Here is a 20,672-nt window from a genome sequence, read left to right as displayed (position 1 = left end):
AATGTGAGGCTTTAGGTCCATTACCTTTACAAAAATAAAATGTAAGTGGAGGAAGGTGGAACCTGATAACAAAATGCATGAGTAGCAGGGCAAAGTGTTGCTAGAAAAATGTTCATTGAAATCTTTCAAAGTATAGGGCCCAGATCATACATTCTATTCAAATATGCTTTAATATGCCTTTGGAGGGAACAGCAAAGGAGGATGGCTGTGTGAATTCTTTTGCTGATTTGGTAATCAGCTGGAATGTTACTGCAGGGCAGAAGGAAAAGGAAAAAAAATCTCCCTTTTGAAGTTTGTTTGTGACTCAGAGCTGGGGAGGTAAATATTCTCCTGTAGCTGGTAAGGAAGGGGCGAAAGGGAGGGGAGTATTTATTTTAGATCTGTTTTACTCAAATAAGCCAACCCTTACTTCAACCTATCATTAGAGCAGGGATAGTTTATAGTAATATCTAGGAACATTAACATAGCTGGATGGTATTTATTCTCTGAAAAGAGTGGCTCCCCACATTACAACCTATTCAAGCTCTCACAGCTCTGATTATACTATGAATGATAGGATGTGGATGGCCATGCTCTAGCAAGAACCATGGTCTTCTACAGTTTAATTACTAACAGGACTTACCATTTACCTGGCTGTGTCCTAAAAATAACTGTGCAACTGGTATAAAAGCTTTGGTGTCTTTTTTCCCCCCCACAAGTTGTGCCTGCACACTTGAATATTTTTTATTAAAATTTGGTTCTGCACAATTTTCACCACTTACTAGTTTCCACATAAAACTGTGGAAAGATAAGCATGTCTTGTTTTACATATAAAATTGTTTTACACTGGTTATTCCTTTTGTTTCATTCATGGATACTCCAAACTATACATCAACACAGCAGAAATTGCCTTGAAAGCGTTTGCATTTGTTAAAAACATTCTCTATCCATTATGCTTCAGGAACATACAGTAAGGATGCAAACATGGCAAATTTCTTAAGGTCTGGTAACAGATTTTGCTAGCTTTTGTGTGGATATAATTATAATGAGATATATGCACAGCACAGTAATTGAATGGTGTAGAAGAACTGATGGCTTGATTTCAGTAATAGTAACTTAAAGCCACTATACAGTAGAATAAGCCACTAAGCCTAACATAGAAAAGGCTTCTGAAACAAACAAACAATATCCACAGCTGGAGCAAAGTCAAGAGATCTCCTCTCCTAATGAAAAGTTAAGACAGGTACCAGCAGATTATGTACAGTACTTTATTTTACACTTAGAATAAAGTAAACAGATGGGTAAAACTGACATCACCTTTCTTCTATTATTGAGCAGCATTTTATGGCTACTCACTGGATTCGTTTCCAGTAAAACCTAAATCCAATAGAATTTAGGCCCTATTAATTCAATGTGATGAAAAAATAGAATAATTTCTGATTCATTGGCTTGTAATGTGCACAGCTCCTTGTAGCTAAGGACAGCCATACAAGGAGATTAAATATTTTAGACCAGATCCTTTGGTGCAGTGCAACCACTTTGTGCCACTCCACTAACAGATTCTCTTTGTAAAGCCAGTATATCCAGCCCCTCTGGGATTGGCCCAGTGCAAGGAGAAGCATCCAGTTGCACTGGGTTGACAGAGAGGCTCCTACATGTAGAGTGCAGCCAGAGGAAAGAGGGTGTGACTGAGGTGCTCTTAAACTGCACGCTCCTCAGCTATTTAGTCCCTTGAGGCTGTTAGCACCTGTCATTAATTAGAGCAGCCTGAGGGCTTCTCCAATTTACACAAGGGGCCAATCCTGTAAAAAGCAATCTTAGCTCTGGCGGAGTGCAAAGGTGAGCTTTACATCATCTTCTCAATCTTTCCCAAACACACACTTGTGCTGTGTGCGCCTTGCTCATATGCAAGGATCTGACCTGTTCACTTACCATGTTCAAACATGCCTGAGTCAGCAATCTGCCTTTAAAAAAGAGCAAAGAAAGAAACTGAACTATTTTCTCCAAAGTGTTGCATAGCAAGTATTTTTTCCTCATAGTAGGTAATCCAGTGTTCAGAACTGGCCATCATTTAAATCCATGAATTCAGTTCTTTAAGAACTATCTACCTCTGCTACAGCTTTACAATATTGATTTTGTGACTTTTTTTCAATTATAGTATGCAGTGTACAGTATATATTCATCAGTGCAACCTGAGAATGATTTATTCAAGAAGCGTGTAGGTTTTTGGCCCCTTGCCTTGAAACTGTAGTCCTAGCTGCTGCCTGTAGAAGAACATACTGAGCTACACATGTTTAAATTGGAATTCTCAGATTCGGCTTCTGTCTCGGCTTCATCTGTAGTTTCAGGAGGAGAAATAGATTCATTCATTTGATCTTGACTCCTCTTCAACCTGTGCAGAACATACGAGTAACAGGTTACATGCTTTCTCTATACTTAAAATTTTTGTAGAAACAATGATTGAAAAAACTGAAATGGAAAATGAGTCCTAAGGTGCCCCTACCATCCACATGTACTAACTTATCACCAGGGTTCTCAGTTTAGGGGTCATAGTGAGGCATCAGGGGGGTCACAACCACCTTGTAGTTCTCGGAAAGCTAAAGGGGCCCTGGATAGATTCTTCCTAAACGGGAGGGAAATCCCAGATTTGGAAAAGTTTGACAACCAATGTCTTAGCCATTGCAGTGAATTCTCTCTTATGTGCTAAGTATCATATGTAACATATGAAACAAATGCATGAACAAATGTAATACATGAAACACACACCTGAGTGTTTCTTCCATATTTGAGATCCGCCCAACCCATATCCTAACATTTTCATAAATTTTTGTATAAGCTCCTGTGTTTTAAAGTCTTTTTGACTATAGGGTACCATAACCCAAACAGCTGCAGATGTATTCTTATATTTTAAACACAATGGCATATGCAGTGCTGTACATGTCGTAAGGGGATATCTAGTAACCTACTGTGATGAGCTTACTCAGGAGCATGGTTTGTTTCCTAGCTTGGAAGGAATTGCCTCCTATCATATTGTTTTAATTTAATAGCAAAAATGTCATAAATATCTTCAAGCAACAGGGAAAAGCAGATATTTTGATTGCAGTGCTTTCATTCACCCATTGTGGAGCATGGAGGGCATTTTACCATATTTCTTTCATTTGCCATATCATCGTCAAAAATGCAGTGGATGGGTGGGTATTATGGGTGTATTCAAGACTCAAAATCATAATTATTTTAAAATCCACAAGATTCTGTAACATATTTGATTTAACTACAGAGTTTAATAAATATTGAGGCTTTTGGAGTTGTTCTTCAGTTCCATATTTTAATTAAGCTTAAAAAAAAAAATAGGGCCTGGGACTGCTCCACTGAAGTCAACAATGCAGAACTGGGCCATTGCTTTAATTCTCATATTTATGGCCGCCAACAATCGTTTTTTGTTAATCCAAATTCTGCTAAGTAAAAAGAAGCCCCCTTTCCTTCTGAAAACATACCCCCTCACTCACTTCTCTCTGTTAAAAATGACAAAGTCTTGCTGGATTGCTTCGAGGCATTCCTGGAGATAGTCATTTTCCTGTTTTTTGAAAAAAGAAAAACATCACGTGCATGAGAAGTCAATACCGAAAACGACAGACTGTATATGTGACTATTGCTGTGTCTAGATGCACATGAATATAATCTAATCAGGTAGTATGTCTTTCAGCCTAAATTGATGATGGAAAAAGAAGACCTTCATTTCTTTCACATTTTTAAATCACTGTGTTCTGTTTTCAGTTCTGGTGCAATAATTTCCCTACAACATAAATAACATGTTAATACACACAATCCTTTACTACATGAATAATCAGTTTATAAATGGTGAAATTCACCCTGGTGCAGAGAGCAAGCATAAGGCCTATATCTACTCATTCACTTAAATCTTCAAAACAGGTCTTTTGCAGGATTTAAGTGGTATATAGACCTTTAACTAGCCCTATTTCCAGGGGTGAATTTCACCCATATTGACTATCATCCTGAAGGATCCCAGAGTGTCTTAAGAGCTACATTTAAACAGCACCATCAAGGAGATTGGCAGGACATATAGAGGCTGGAGGAAAATGTAGCAGTGCCTTTAACTCACTTGTCAGTGAGTGCCTCCGCAAGTTATTGCTAAGTTTGCTTATTCTGGTTTTTGGCTTCCTGAATTATTCTTCTAATCTTTTATAGGAACCTTCATTGATTGTAATGTTAACTAGTGCTGAAGGAGGAAATGATCTACTGCTGTTAATAGACTCAGCCCACAAGTCAGGGAGAAATCTAACAGATACTTCCTGCTGTTTATAAGATAACTGGTATTCTTAAAAAAAAAAATGTTTATTATGTTTTTATTTTTATTTTGGGGATAATTTTAATGCTCATGTAATTGAGATGCAAGAAGCACTGTCCTGAGTCCAGAAATAAGTGCTTAGGTGTTGTGAATGCTTCCTCACCTAGATCTACCCATACACATCAGTTATAGCCCGCAACACGCCTTACAAATACTAGACTTTCCCTGAGATGAAGCTACGTACTATGCCAAATGATGTCATTGTTATTTTATGGGAACATGTCCATAATGGAGAAGATTGAGACTCCTGTATTCATTTTACTAGTGACCTGAGTCTAGCCTGAACCCTGGCTCCCATGATGATAAACATTTATATAACCTAGTTTCTAAAAGAATGGGTGTTTCCTAAATATTTATTTTCATTGGCTGCAATAGTTTTGTTGTTAGTAAGAAAAAAATCATAGCACAATCTCATTGGATATTAGTGGGAATACATGGGAGACACATAGGATCTGCTTTTTGTACTTGATTGTTTCCAAAGCCTCCTGCTACCTCTCAAAGGAAGGGCACTGTAAGGCCTACCAAGGGTCATCATGAACACTCAGGAGGGATCTACATGAAAAGAGTGATTCCCATGCATTCCTGGGAATATCCTAAATCAGGATTGCACAGGATAGCCTAGGGTTTTGGTTAGTAGCGTTGCAAAACTCAGTTGAGACTAGCTCTTGAGAACTGAACATGCAGTATTTGAAAGACGCTGTGAGAAGCCAGCCTGGTAATACTGCAGAATTTTATTATTCTTTCAAGTGGAGGACTCAAAGTTTTGAATCATTAATATTTGTGTCATCCATATTTCTAAATTGCCACACATCTCATTTTACTAATAATTTGGTTCTGCTTTCACTAACATGAGAGTCAATTAGTAGTAAATCTATAGAATTCAAAGGAGTTACACAGGTGTAAACCAGTGTGACAGAAGACACAGGATCTAACTGTTTAAATGATACCGCATCTGATCTGAAAAATCTTTCTTCCCTATCTACATCGTGGATCTCCTGACGTTTATAGTTTCTTGATCAATGTGCATGGATCCCCCACTCATGTCACTTTAGGGATAACAGAAAAATGTGGAAGAGATCTGCCATGAAGATGGAAGAGGAGAATTTAGTTCTCGGGCAGAGTCAGTCTGACTGTCCACTTGGCTGAACATTTTTATTATAACACGTATGAATGAAAATCCACCATGCAAAGTAACTGCTTTTATAACAACCAGATTTCAACACATCAGCTTTTTGTCCCCTGTACTGTTTTAGCTATTCAAGGACGGACTTACTGACTGTGAGCTGTCCTTGCTGTTGTCCCTAGACTTGTTTTTTGCAAGTCTTTTCTTCTTTTTATGCAAGGGTCTTGACTCCAGGATCATTTCTTCTAGCTCAAAGGTGGGATCGCAATGCAGACGGCCTTTCTGTTAGAATGGTACAAAGGTACTGACTGAAGGCTTAGTTCTGTGATTTATGAGAATATGTTTCAGCTAATACATTTAGGAGTTATTTCAGCCATAGAAATCCTTTGTCTTATTAAGTAAACGGTGATCATTGTTCAATAAGGGGAAACTGATTAAGTCATCACTTTTGCTTACATTAGGAACAAAGCCTGGCTCCACCTTCTTCTCACAGACATCATCCCAGATGACATTTGATAAGTAAGCTGAAGTTTGAACGTCAGTGAGGCCGGAAAATCGATGCTCAGGGTTCACCGTCAATAGCTGAAATGACAAGCACTGCAGTAAGGCATGGTCTGGCCTGAGAAAGAGCAGGCATACAGAATCATTCTGTCTTTAATCATGCTCTTATAACTAACTAAGCAAGAAAAAACCCTTTGTGGGAAATGACATATAACTTATTATCTGCACACACACACACAAAAAAAAAACCCAAGCCCACCACCCCATGTTAAAAGAAAAATTATTAAGGTTGCAAACTCAAGCACTCAAATGTTAGAAAATACCATAATTAATGATGCCTGGGTTAGTTGATGGGAAAATTCCTCATTTGGGGCCAGAAGGAGGAAACATTTGATTATTAGTCCTGATCTCTTGTTGCCTGGTAAGATCAGGAAGCGCTGTGTAGGTAACATGCTCAGCCTATGCTGGGAAAGAAATGCCCCACGTTATTCAGCAATTCCTCAGCCAGCTGATTAAGGGCTAGTCTACACTGGCAACATTAAAGCGGTGCCGCGGCACCGCTTTAACGTGGCTTGTGTAGTCGCAGCAGAGCGCTGGGCAGAAACTTGCTGAGCTCGGGGGGGGGGTGTTTTTTCACACCCCTGAGTGAGAAAGTTGCAGTGCTGTAAAGTGCCAGTGTAGACAAGCCCTAAGGAAAAGCGATACTGGGCTCCGAAGAGTTTCTCGTGCAGTTCTCCTCAGCTGGACAATGTTTTAGAGCAAGAAAACTGGTGGGATTCTTGCAGGCATGGGCAACTTCCTGGTTTGGGGGTGATGACTGATAACTTTTGGATAGGGTGACCAAATGTCCCGATTTTATAGGGACAGTCCTGATTTTTGGGTCTTTTCTTATATAGACTCCTATTAACCCCCACTCCCATCCCAACTTTTGACATTTGCTGTCTGGTCACCCTACTTTTGGATTATAGATATTTATTATTATTTCCATATATAATGTTCTCTTTAAAAGCATGCATTCTCTGAGTTAACCCAGTAGATGGCGTATGTGATCTTGCTGAGTAATTTTTATTGCAATAATAACTAAGAACTCTGCTTCTTACTAAAATAAAATCCAATTATGTAAATTGTCCACCCAACTTTAACTTATATTGGAGTCACTTATTTGCTGTCAGTGAAGTGTTTATCTCTTTTATACTCTCTTGATCAGCCACTTTTCTGAATCCTTTAATAAACAGAATCCAGGAAACCAACATCAGCTTCAAATCAACAGACTTTCTTAGATATAACAATAAAATGAAAGTGACAAAGCACCCATTTCCCCAGAAAAAAGCAAACAAACACATTTCTAATTACAAGACAAATCAGAATCAGATTCACTGACTGCAGAATTGGAGAAAGGAAAAAAAGCATTATCACAGTAGGATACCCAAACACCTATGTATTTTATGCTGCAATTAGTCTATGGTGAAAGGTAGTTATTTCAATAGCCAGCTATGAATTTCAGAGTATTGGAGGTAATACATTTCCATACAGGCAGTTATGTTAACACTACAGTATCTTAACCTGAGCAAGTATATGATTATATCACTTAAACCAATCAAGTAACACACCTCACTTGCTAACTAACAAAAGAGAAGATGGATAAAGCAGCAAATGACTACTCAAATTATATTTTGGAGCAATTAAATTGTGCTAACCATTGTATAAAGTCATAAAGTGTAGTCCCTCTTCAATGCCTGGAAACTTGTTAATATCTTGAAGCAGAACAGAAGACTATTTTCTAATTAGTCCTGTACATATTGTAGCCAGTATGGAATTTGTGACCACACAATTGAAATTGTACTAAGAAAAACAGTATTTACCTTTCTCAATAAAGCAACAATTTCTTTTGACCATACTGATGAATACTGCACACTTACAGTACTAAACAGCTGAATTAAAGACTCTACTGGGTTACTGGAATGGATGTCGTAGGGTCTCTGAGGAAAATAAAATGGAAATATGAAAAAAATACAGTTCTTCCCTTTGAAGATTATTAAGAAAAATATCTGAAAACACTATCATATAAGACAGTAGAGGACACCAGACCCATCCACGAAGAAGTTCATAAGCCATCACTCCTAAAGACCACCAATCAACTTCAAAGGAGTAGCCTGTCCCACCATTCAGAAAAGAGTGAAAAATTTCTGGAGCTAAATAAAAACAGAAAAGAAAACAATTTCTTCACTCTGGCTGTAGTATGTGTTTACATCCTGCTGCAGATTTGGAGTAAACATCAGTTTGTGGATGCAATAATTACTTTTATTTAGTGCCACAGGTGGGACCTTACAAGACAAACAAGAAACATTCTGTCCCAAATAGCTTACTGTCTAAGAGCTTAGTCATGCAAGGTGCTGAGTGCCCTCAGTTCCCACCCAGGTCAGTGGGAACTGCACCTCCCAGGAACAGGTCCCAAATTAATGCAGGAACAATAGGAACTGATGTCGACATTGGGAGGTGGATGAGAGCAAACATAAGAGGGTCATGAGGTGTTTTAGGGAAAATAATTCACACGTCTTGAGGGATAGATTGCTTGATTAATTAACTTTTCTGAATAACTAAATTGCTTGCATTAATGTGTTAAATTAGTTCAATTACTTTGTGTTAGACACAAATTATAAAATGGTATGCTATAAGTACCCTTTCAAATTGTAGAGACAATTATTAGATAATATTTCTTACCCATATATGGTTTGGTTCCAGCTAGCGCAGTTGCTCTTTCACCATCTCTGATTATTGTTGCAATATTAAAATCTGTTAGGTGTGCATGACCTTAGAAATAAAGACAAATTTTTAAAGAGGTATTAATAAAATAGTCATAAATGGAACATTGTGTAACCTAGACACCCATTAAATTATTCAGAAAACATTTGATGCTTGTTTACCAAAGGAGCAGGCAATGTGCCACCTGGCTCTTATTAAATGATCATAATAGATCCTGAAGGTATTCTTAAGGTCCCAGTCTTTTCAGATGGAAAAAAAATAGTTATTTTTCTGCCTTTATTAAATGCCAAACTTGAAGTGCTGTTCTGTAGTCATTAAAAATGTCCAATTTATTCCAGCTCATACAAGCATCTGATCAGAGCTAAAATGAGTTACATATGGGCAAATGGATATACTGCTTTCTGCCCACACAGCAATGAATGCATAGTTATCAACTGTAACTTACAGTGGCTTTTCAAAGGACAAGAAGATGCCTTTTTGATTACCACAGTACATAAATTAACTCCACGTAAGGCAGCCATTACAATTACACATGCATTCATAAACACCTGTTGTACATTATGTCTGCAATGAACTACCCCTTTCTAAAATGGCTTTAATGCTTGTGTGGAATGTTGGTTTGACAGACAAAGAATCAAAGATGATTGTGAGGGAAAAGACTCTTTGGATCTAAAGGCCTATTTCCTTGCCATTATAGGATTCTGAACCAGAAACATTCACAAAATAAATAAATTTAAAAATTGGCAAATTTGCTGAGGTTTTGTTTTGTTTGCCAATTTTTCATCATTTTCTGCAACCCAGTCATTTTCCAAAATGTAAAGTCAAAATTAAAAGAAAGGAACTGATTCCTGGTTAGAAAGCAAGAGGACAAGAGAAACAATAGTCAAATAAATTCAATTTTTCAAATAGATAACATTTTTCACTTTGTTGTTGTTTTGAGGAAGCGTGGTCCAGTAGTTAGGGTGAGAGCTTGGACATCAGGAGATCCATGTTCAACTCCCTGTTGCCGCAGGTTTCCCATGTGGTTCTGAACAAGTGACCTCCAATAGGCATCTAGTGGGATTTTCAGAAGTGCTTAGGCATCTAACTGCCATTGATTTCTGATTCTTTAGGTGCCTAAATACCATTAAAAATCCATCCCATAGTCTCCCTATGCCTCAATTCCTCATCAGTAAAATGAAGATGAGTACTTCTCTTTCTCACAAGGCTGTGGTGAGAATAAATACATTAAAGATTGTGAGGCCTTCAGATACTACAGTGATGGTATCATGTAAGTACCTTAGGCTATGTCTACACTTGCAGAGTTTTTACACTGCAAGTTTCACTGGTGATAGGGAACCAGTGAAAGTAGTACCCTGTTTTGTGTATTCACTTCATTCCTCAGCTGTCAGAGAGTGTTTACATTAGTAGTACTTCCACGGGGATGAGAGCAGCGCTCTAGGGCAGCTATCCCACAGTGCAGCTCTCTCCAGTTTGACGATGGGTCTTTTGGGAAGTGTGTGTGTGTGGGGGGGGGGTGATCGCGGGGCATCCTGGATCCCTGCACAGCCTCCTCTCCCCAAACACTGATCAGCTCCAGCAGCTCAGCATTGCTCCATGGAGCAGTCATTGTCACCTGGCCAGATAGGTGAGCACTTGCCAAGAAAACAGGAAGGGGAGTTTCAAAGTTCCTGGGGCTTTACAGGGGGAGGGGTGGACGTCTGTTTACCTGGCAACAGAGCAGCAGAGCTGCTGGCCAGAGTGGTCACCTGGGCACTGTGGGATATCCTGCGGAGGTTAAAAGCTCTGTAAACAGGAAGAACGTGTCTTCACTTGCACATTACTGCAAAAGCATCACCGGTAAGAGCTGTACGCCTCTCGTGGAGGTGGTTTTCTTTTTGTGGTGAAACTTCTCAGTTTCACTGCAAAAAGTAATTGGCAAGTGTAGATGCTCCCATGGTTTTTGTGCAGAAAAGGGACTTTTTCCGCTTTAAATGACAAGCGTAGACATGCCCTTAGATAGAAGTGACTGAACAATTTCAAAAATGTTAAAAATGTTTTCAATTAGGTCTAGTACTGAGAAGAGTCATGATCACAAAATGGAAAGAGATGGAAAAGGCCTCCTGGATCATCAAGCCCATTTCCCTGCAAAAGCAGGATTGTTCCTGGGAGTATGTATTTATTATTCTATGCCATCTGATTTTGATACCAGACTAAAAGGACATTTCAGAACAAAGGGAAGCCCTATAGAAATAGCAGCAAAAGTAGGAAGAGAAAAATAGAATTGTGGAGACCTCCTTCAGAGCATAATTTCTTGTTTGCAGTTTCTTTTAGAGCCAGAGTACCCATTCTTTTGGGACAGCTGTGCCAAGTTATCAGACTACAACATACCTATATCAGCTAGGGTCTGATTTCTCTCATTTGGGTACTCATGATGCATTGTGAGACTGAGGTGTGGAGCAATCCAAGCTCCAGTTTGAGCTGTGTACAAGTGAACATGAGGCAGGCAATGATGGTACACCAATGTTCAGCACAGACTGGGATGGGGCAGGGGGAAGCCTAATGTGTCAGGAACAAACACTTAATAAGCTTAAATACTAATATCAGTACCTTGGGAACCACTAGCCTAGATCCTCTCACATTTTTGTTCACATAGTTATAACAACTTTCCAGATCCTATATAAATAGTGAAGACAATAGGGAAATGCTAGAATTCTGTATTAAGACATTTGCCATAGCAACATCTTCAATAAAAAGTCAAAAGGTGCTTCTTGGAATGTTGTTGGATGAAAGCAAGGTGGCCATTAAAATTTCCAAATATCCAATCTTGGAGTAACATGGAGAACTTTCTGTGTAGACATTAGGCATGGGCAAACCAGTTCAGATAAAATCAGAAGTAACTTCTCCAAACTCTCACTTAAAACTTCAACTGAGACCCTAAAAGATACAAATAAAGTTTGAATATTTTCTTCCTATCTCTGCTTTTCCTGTTTCTGGCCAGGACTAGAAACAGGAATTCCAAAATAACAGCAAGAAAAAATACTTTTGATAGAAGAGCTCATGAAAATACATATTCTTGTTAGATCTGCAGCCCAGTTTTGTACAGCTAACTAGTATAGATAGATTGGATAACGCTCAGATAAGCACTCAAAAGTTTGGATATTTATCTGACCAGAGCATGGGCCTCTAAGCTTTTTGAGGTTCCCTATCACGAGCAGAATGTTTCTCTTATATCATTGTGGAATTACTGCACACATACCACATATTTAGGCTGATGTTTGGGGCCACTTTCAAGAGTTGGTCTATGGGTGTATCAAAGTGAGCACTGTACTTGCCACAGAGTCGCTAATCCTGACTGGGATGCCCATTGCTGGATTGCCCAGGTGGTAGAAGAGACAGTAACCCCCCAGCTAGCAGCTCTTACTGCAAATAAAGAGCTTGCAGCATGCGTGTTTTATGATCTCCAAAGTTTATAATATGCTCACTGTGTAAGAGCCACAAGTCCAAGGATTCTAACATGCACGTAGGAACCTGGTTGTTCCCCAGCCGCTGTGGCAGTTTTGTCTTTTCCCCATTATAGGGGATGGGCATCCCAGTTTGGACTTGGGGCTCCCAGGCAATGGGAATAAATCTCTCGTCTTCCGGTTGGAGAAAAACAGCTCTCTCAGGCAGAGCTGGCTCTCTTTTTTTTTTTCTTTCTTTACTGCATGAACCCATGTATAAACCAACATGGCTTAAGTATAAACTGGCTTATCCATGAGTATGTATAGCAAGTCTTCCAAACAGCCTGTGGTCAGGGTAAGCTGGCAGTACCATATCCCTGCCATTTCTTCCTCCTTTGTGCGCGGCTGTTCTGATAGCTATATGAATTATGCATATGAGACCAATGCTGCCTGATCTGAAAAGAGATGAAGACAGAGGGATATGTGGACAAATTGTCAAGCAGTTGCTTATACATCATCAAAAGCTCACTGGTTTGTTTGCATTCAAGTGTCTTCTCCAGAGCAAAACCATATTTTTAATGAAGGAAGATGCAGCACTCTCTCTTAAGTCCTTGAGAAAGATTTCAGAACAGCAAGAAAAGAGACTCACTACAGTTCAGTATAGCACTGAAGGAGGAGATTTGGGTTGTAGTGAACTCCAATATTCCTTAATTCCTTAACTCTGATCATGCTTCCAGTATAGCCAAGTCTGCTCTTTAAAAGAAGCTGGCTACATGGCAATTTCATTTTTCATGCTATTAAGGTGGCTGTTCATAGATTACTTGTGTAACAGACACATCACAATAAAACTACTTTAGGTGGAGCATATAAAATCTGTGGTCAGTTCATCTACTCTGTCAAGGCTAACAAAAAAGAAATCCAACATGAGTTGCAGCAGGTCAACCAATTATTCCAAATCTTGCCTGGGGGATAGTTACTTTCAAGCCAAGCTAGAAATCTAGTCCAAAGCAAACCACTCTCTCTCTCTCTCTCTCCTGTAAGGCTATTTTCTGCCCAGTATCTGCATGTGGCTCCCCAGCTGACATCTTTGGATGTTTCATGTCTGAATCAAGGGCAGAATAGCCCATTTTCTCCTCCTGTTTTCGCCTCTCATCTCATTCTTTCTATTTTATGCTCACTAGTTTTTCAGTGCTCTGCGATCTGCACCAGCTCTGGTAAGTTTTCAGGTGAAATTCAAGCTGTTGGTTTGAACCTATAAAAACCAAAAAGGATTAGAACTTGGTTGCCTGAGAGATTGCCTGTCTTTCCCAATGATATACTGCAACAGCTGAGATCAGCAGTGGTGTGCAGCCTGGAACGCCTTCCATTTAAAACAGAGAGCGGCTAGTAGTACGTTCTCAATGAAGAGTCTTGATCTTGTTTCCCACTTTGTTCTGTCAGAGCCCAAATTTGTTAATCTTCCAAGCAGGTTGTAGAGCCCATTTCCGCCCCCCGCCCCCCTGCCCCCTCTTCCCTCCCGTCTGCTTCTGTAAGGTTGCTGAAGAGAGCATAAGCTGAGGAGAAGATGTTTATGGGCAGTCCTTTGTTTATGTTCATGTTGTGATTTTTAATGTATAGCCAGAGTGCCCAAAGCACAAGGTAGGTGACTACAATTGTATTTTTAAAGCTCAAAGTAAATATATAAATACCTCTTTTCTTGACTCCGAAGTACTGAAGATGAAAAATGATTATGATACCTTCGCCTAAGGTATTTGTGGAAACAGGTCCCCAACATTTTTTATCAACTAGCAGATTGGTAGGACACAAAGTTATTTTCTAATAGTTAATTTGATTGGAAGCTATTGTATTAATATCTTTGAAGAAAAAATATCACTTTTAAAAATCTCAGCCAGAAATATTATTTGTCCTAAAAATATAAGAGCTAGTTAAAATAAGCTTTGGTTTATGACAAACGTACTTGAGACTTCATTCTCCCTTGCCTTGCATAACCTGTGTGCAAAATTAATGTAAAATATTTCCAAACCAGAGCAGTAGTGTCTTGCTCCCACCTTGCCTAGGGGTAAATATGCACACAAGATGCATGGTAGTGGAGAATCAGGACCTAGGCTTACAAGAACTGCAGAGACAGACAGGTTTTGTTTTTTTTTCTTACCTTGCTCGTCTAGAAGAATGTTGTCTGGTTTTACATCTCTGGGAAAAGAAATGAGGATGTATGTAAGAAGTTATGCAAATGGAAAAAGCAACTCAAAAGAAAGGCAAAACTATTTCTTGTGACCAACAATTAGGGTAGAAAATATAAAATAAAGTACCCTAGTATGAGAGAAATTATTCATGCATGTGCCATCTCTTACATGTGTAATAGATAAATGTTTTTCCTATGCAATCATGCAAAAAAAAAAAAAAAGGGGGGAGGGGGGAGGGACAAAACTCCCAGATCTTGCTCTTGCAAAACTCCTATTGAAATTAATACTGAAAGACTTGGTGTTTATTGTGAAGAACTTTATAACTTTGAATCAAATACTGGGCCAAATTTATGATGGGGTAAATTTAGAGTAAATCCACAGATGGCAAAGGACCAGCGCCAGTATAAATGAGGGCAGAATTTTAACCAAGGGGTCAGATGGCCAGGTGCAGTTTAAATGGGAGCTGTTTACTGAATACCAACTGTTAATGATGTTGGGATACTCATTAGCATACAATACAATGAGAACAACTCCACCTTAAACTCAAACATAGACTGCAATGGACCTATGCCAGTTTGCACCAGCTGACGATCTGGCCCCTTATTCTCTAATGATCCTGACCGTCTCATTTATCGATGTTGGTTTATTTAGATTGTTAGTTTTCAACAGCTGAGACTAACAGATTTTGCTGTTACCTGTGAATAATATGCTGACTTCGTAAATAGTCTAGAGCTAGTGCCATCTCACAAATATAAAGCTTCACTGTTTCCTCCGTGAATTGAACATTTTGCTGTAGATGATACCGTAGATCACCACCTAGGAGTAAATCCACTACCATAAACATGTCTTCTTCGTCCTGAAAAGAGTACCTACAGAAAACAACCACAAGCAAGTAAACAGCATGGCACCTTGCAAATTTCACAGGTGCTACAAAATGAAGGAGCTTTTTTTTAATCCTAATTATATTCTACATGTTAAATGATAACAACCCTATCCTCTCCATTTACCCAAGTAAAGTTACAGGAATATCCTGGCTTCAATATTTACATCATTTTAATTGTGCATGCATGATTCAATATACTGTCTTATATTTTTTAACTCATTACTGCTATGTTCTGTCTGGATGAATTAATTTGCATGCTGCCTTCCCCATTGTGTAACTTACACAGGCTATCCCATGCAAAATTTCTGTGAAGGGGCAGCAATACTCATTAATTTTACCCTACTTGCACAGTCCATTGTTATATTCAGGGCACTGTCATTTAACTCCTATATTCTTAACACACTTATTCTTCCTGATACAATCAAAACTGTGCTGGAATAATGAGCAGCAAACCAAATGTAGTTATCTGATAAACCTCCCTGCTATCAGCTCTAATGAGTCACCCACAAAGAATATGCTACTCAGAGCTATTGATAGCCAATCTCCATTACAATTAAAATGTTAGTGCTGATTCTAGCCCCCTGACTGAGCCTCTAGCCACTTCTCTGACATATAGTGTGAAGGACCTATGATGGGCCAGGGAAGACTGTCCTTGCTTGAGCAGTAGCATGAGGTCAATGTGTGCGGTGCTATGCTGCACGCTCTCAAAGGCCCCATTGTGGGGGGCATACCTATAATTCTTAGTTGAGCTGGGCAAAATTTTTTGGACAAATTTAGCTGATGAAAAATGCTGTTTCAGGCCAACTAAAACTGTTCACAGATTTGACGCCAATTTGCTAAATACTTTTGGCCCCCAAAATGTTTTGGGATAGATTCATAAAACCAGAGGAGGACTCTCTTGTTTACCCAATGGCCCTGTGGTTATAGCACTCAGCTGGGATAGGAGACACCCAGGGTCAAGTCCCCATTCTGTCTGATTCAGAACAGGGAGCTGAACTTTGGTTTCCCACATTTTAGATGAGCGCCTTAACCACTAAGATATGGGATAATCTAGGTGGGGCTCTCAATCTCGCCTGTTGAAGCTGTTCCTCTTTGTATAAAATACTTAAATAGTCATTGGAGCAGGAATTTGAACTTGGATTTCTCACCTCCCAGCTGAGGCTTAGAAAGGGGGAGAGAGAACCTGATGGTTAGGTTGGGTGACTCACCTGGGTTGAGGTGACACCTGGGTTCCAGTCCCTGCTCCAATGAATACTCAGAAAGCCAATACAGGATCTGCACCATTTATGCAGTGAGACAAATTCTTCTCTAACACCATGTGCAAATCCTTTGAGGTCAACGGAACTGCACACAGCATGCATCATGGCAGCCTGCATGTCAACGGGATCATATGTTACAAAAGTTTATTGCTTATGTATTGTTTAAAAAAACCCTCATTATATATAGTATCAGCCAAACAAAATTAAAGGTCCCATCCCATGTGGCGTTCAGTGGGAATAAAGGGCCCTTTGAGTGCATTTAGCACTTTATGGGAGGGGCTGAGCAACTCACAGGATTAGGCCCTAAATTATTTAGTTGAAAATAGTTACCTGAGATTTCTAGGGATTCAGTTTCAGCCTGACCTTAACCAGGCCTAAAGTTTTTGTATCCACAGTTTTGTCAGCAGAAATAATTACAGGCGAAACTTGGCACTCACTTCTTTGAGAGTGCAATTTAGTGCAATTTAAGCCTAAGCCTGAGGTCCACAGCTCCCATTGTTTTCCAGTGGGGTTGAGTGCTTAGCTCTGAAAATCAGACCATTAGACGTCCAGTTACCGATCTGTGGCATGATCAGGAAAATGGCCTGAACTGCACCTACGGGGAAGCTAGGCTATGAAAATCTGGCCTCAAGTTTCAACACTTTGCTCTAATGATTTTCACTGCGAGAAACATTGTCAGCCCCTACTAACCATTCACCCAGAGCTACATAGTTCCCTGTTATATTTTATGAATCACTCACCTCATTAACAGGTAAAGTTTGGGACTTTACTAAAGACCCATTTCATTTTAACTTCAGACTCATTCTAAATGCAGATTTTCTGTATTTTTCATAAACTGATTTTTCTCTTTTTTGAAAATGAAGTAAGAGAATACAAGGGCTAATTTAACTCATAGAATGTCAGAGCAGGAGCCTTATATCAGTTACAAAATAGAAAGGTCTTTTTAAAATCTGAAACAATTGGCTTTTGTGAGAAACCCCACCAAACTCTGGACATACCTCAAAAGAATTTCCAGTAGTTGTCTGTGACAACAGTACTACTTAGTGAATTATATGTGGGATTGTGCGATGCATGCATCACAAATTATGCTTCACAAATTTCTGTTCTTATACTGAATGTGTGCTAGAAATGAATGTACAATTCTATTATCTGATAGCGCTAAAAGAAAACACTTACTTTCTTAACAACCTCAGTAGAGCAATTGTTAAAATGGTTTTACAAACTCAGGCCGATTGTCTTGACTATACTGAAGGGACTTACTGAATCTAATCCTAAGGCATTATGCATAGACTTTATTTCGTCATTTTATTTTAGTGCTATTGGGGCTTTTTCAATCTTCGGGAAATTTCACTGCTCATTAACATGGCTGGAGGATTAGCACTGGCTAATAGAGATTGACTCCTTGAAGCACACATCCCTGCCAACTCTATCAATGCAGATTCAGCCTGTCCCGCTATCAGGTTTGTGGATCTTTCCTGAGAAAAAGTGCCCGTCATTCCTGATGTCTTTGTGAGGTCAAACAATATGCAACAGGGATTAATTTTAGACTAACAAACACATTTCATTTGTGACATAAACTTTGGAATCCAACAGGAAATTTGGCACCTATTAGAGAAAACTATGGCACTATCAATATACTTCACTGCATTTTTTATTTTAAAAAATCACCTTATTTACCTGTTACTTTATGAACACAGTCTTCATTTTATCATTACAACACACTTTTCTAATGAGCAGAGAAGATGTGACTGCATGAGTCTTTAGGTAATTTGAAAAACTGCTGGATTGGAAATATTGGCTATTTGATTCCATTATATTCTCCAGATTTCAAATGAGGAATTGGGGTTTTACAAAAAGCTACTTTATCGTTTGAAATAATATACTATAAACTGTAACAAAGGATGCGTGAAGCCATTTGAAAAATATAAAAGCAACTCAAAATTTTAAGCAGCCCAACGCCAATGTTCAGGTTGGATAAGGATGACCCATCTCTCACCCGCTCTTTCTCACTTTCATCCTCTTTCCCAGTATGGCCACATCACCCTCCCTTCTTGTAACCTTCTTACCTGACCCCAGGTTCCTTCCACCAAGCTATATAGATTTGACCTTCCCCACTGTCTGTAAATATGGGCCATGGATCCATTCCTGTATCTTCCAATATTACCTCTTTCCTAATGCTTTCTCTGAATATTCTATCATGGAACTCAGTAAACCTGTTTGTTGGGCCTGGCTGCCAATGAATCTTATGAGCACTCATGCATTAAATGCTCTCTTGGCACAGTGTCTCTGAGCATGCACAATTTGAATTCAGCTTCCAGGGCCCATCAAGGAAGATGACAGACTTACTGAGATTTGCTGATCCCTGCAAAAGAGCATGTGTGGTGGGGAGGCAAGAGCAATTGCAGCAGGGGTAACTTGGATCAGGACCCATTAGAGGATCATGAAGATGGTGGTGGAAGGAATATCAAATATTTTGATAAACTTCAGATAAATATCTGGACTATTGCATGCTCATCAAAAATGAATTTATGATCCTTTGGGGCTTATTGGATCATTTTCTATCATCAGCCAATAGATTTAGCTTGTGCAAAAGTGAATACCGAAAATAAGTCTGAATTATAAACGAATGCACTTTTAATTGACCAGTTTAACTTTTTATAAAGCATTTTGTTTACAACAAGGCTTTCAATAATTGCCACATGGCTGATAATTTGAATAGACTACTTAAATATGTGTCAAAAGGAGAACACTAGCTAAGGTGATTACATTTGAAATTGCTCAGTATTAATAGCAGTTCAAACTTGATGATGTATCCACTCGCAAAGACTATGCAATGACTGGTTCGCTGCAACAAATACCAATGATTTGACTCTTAATTTTTGCAATTATTTCCTTATAGCACAGCTAAAGTCTAAAAATTGTTTTGATCCATAAAAAGCTTTTAAAGTGTGTCTTTGGATGCTTACTGTATAGCGTGAGATGTACGGTGCTGCTGGAGCACCTGTATGACCATATTTCATGTAGTCTGGCCACCCGCCTCACAGGCCTCTCTTTGTCATCCTGGCCTCCATTTAGCAAGGTACTTAAACATGTGCCTAACTTAAAGTGCATATTTAAACTGCCTTGATGAACTGGGGCCGCTCTAATAGGGCCTACCTAGCAAAATCTTACTTCTAGCGCTTATGACCCAGAGCAGTCCATTTACCCAGTACGTAGCAAGTGTTTGCAAATCAATTCCTTTAGAATGAAAGATGCCTGAGAGACAAGAACCATGTGTAAAGCCCCATACACTTTTAACACATTTGTACCATGTTGCTGGCATTATTATTATTTATTGTTATTTATTATTAAGATGGTAAACATAATCTACATCATGGAGAGCTACCAGTTTCTTTTAATTCTTTACGTTCAAGTTTGTGCCTGATGCAAGGATTACAAAATATAGCACACAATTCATGATGAAAAAGTAAAGAACATGGACAGAATCACAGTGATCAGTATCTCCATATAAAGTACAATAACGTATGAGCTCTTTAATTAAATACTATGATTAAATTGTTTGACTGCATCAAAGTTCCTTTGCCAAACTTCACTTTAACATGTTGTATTGCAAAATTATTTTAAATTTAACTCAAAAAGTGTGAGCGGAACAGTTATTTGATTTTCAGATTTGAAAGAAAACTTGTTTACCAATTAAAAAAAAATATTCTAAAGAAATCATGTAAGATAATTTATCAAATGATTTAAAAATGTGCCTTAAAATGTAAACATCTTAGCTGTCAGGACAGATTCCCCAAGTTTTCACATAAGCAAGAAATCCAGAGATGATATAGGGACAACTCAGTAGATTTCTTTCATCGCCCCTTGTCAAGTGCAAACTGACTGACTATGAGGGTTACTGTAAGGTGTTTGTGAATACATGCAGTCACCAGAAGTGTACATCAGAAAAGAAGATATTCACCAGAGATTCACCAAGAATACATGTTCAATTTCCTGCAGGATCTCTAATTCTCTAAACACGTTTCGAACCTCATCTCTTTCGATGCATTGTTGTTTGTTCATGTACTTCATAGCATACATCTTCTCCGTATCTCTCTTTTGTACAATACACACCTAGAACCACACACACACAAAAAAAAGTAGATGACAGTGATATACCTTTACTTGATGTTTTATCTGACTATAGCTGTATC

The 20,672-nt window shown here is 38.8% G+C and overlaps 1 protein-coding gene across 1 annotated transcript; it reads right to left on the bottom strand.

Moving 5' to 3' along the window:
* Positions 1 to 2,232: 2,232 nt before the first annotated feature.
* On the bottom strand, positions 2,233 to 20,574 carry STK32C (serine/threonine kinase 32C). Its single transcript, XM_077821975.1, has 10 exons — positions 20,441 to 20,574; positions 15,033 to 15,206; positions 14,307 to 14,344; positions 8,691 to 8,780; positions 8,058 to 8,161; positions 7,832 to 7,948; positions 5,925 to 6,050; positions 5,619 to 5,750; positions 3,486 to 3,553; positions 2,233 to 2,371 (listed from the first exon to the last, which is right to left on the bottom strand). Exons 1-10 carry the CDS (start codon positions 20,557 to 20,559, stop codon positions 2,233 to 2,235), a joined length of 1,107 nt encoding a protein of 368 aa, XP_077678101.1. The 5' UTR covers positions 20,560 to 20,574.
* Positions 20,575 to 20,672: the final 98 nt, after the last annotated feature.

Source organism: Eretmochelys imbricata, chromosome 7, assembly GCF_965152235.1.
Source record: "Eretmochelys imbricata isolate rEreImb1 chromosome 7, rEreImb1.hap1, whole genome shotgun sequence".
NCBI classification, from domain to species: domain Eukaryota; kingdom Metazoa; phylum Chordata; order Testudines; family Cheloniidae; genus Eretmochelys; species Eretmochelys imbricata.
This window is presented reverse-complemented; position numbering and strand designations above follow the sequence as displayed.

What these genes read in the sequence shown, in the direction of transcription:
- STK32C (XM_077821975.1), bottom strand. Translation starts at nt 20,559, where the DNA reads ATGTATGCTATGAAGTACATGAACAAACAACAATGCATCGAAAGAGAT. An exon ending in TTGTTGCTTTATTGAGAAAG is followed by an intron (nt 6,051 to 7,831) that starts GTAAATACTGTT and finishes TTGTCATTTCAG; the next exon opens with CTATTGACGGTGAACCCTGA. An exon ending in AGCCAGGCTTTGTTCCTAAT is followed by an intron (nt 5,751 to 5,924) that starts GTAAGCAAAAGT and finishes CCATTCTAACAG; the next exon opens with AAAGGCCGTCTGCATTGCGA.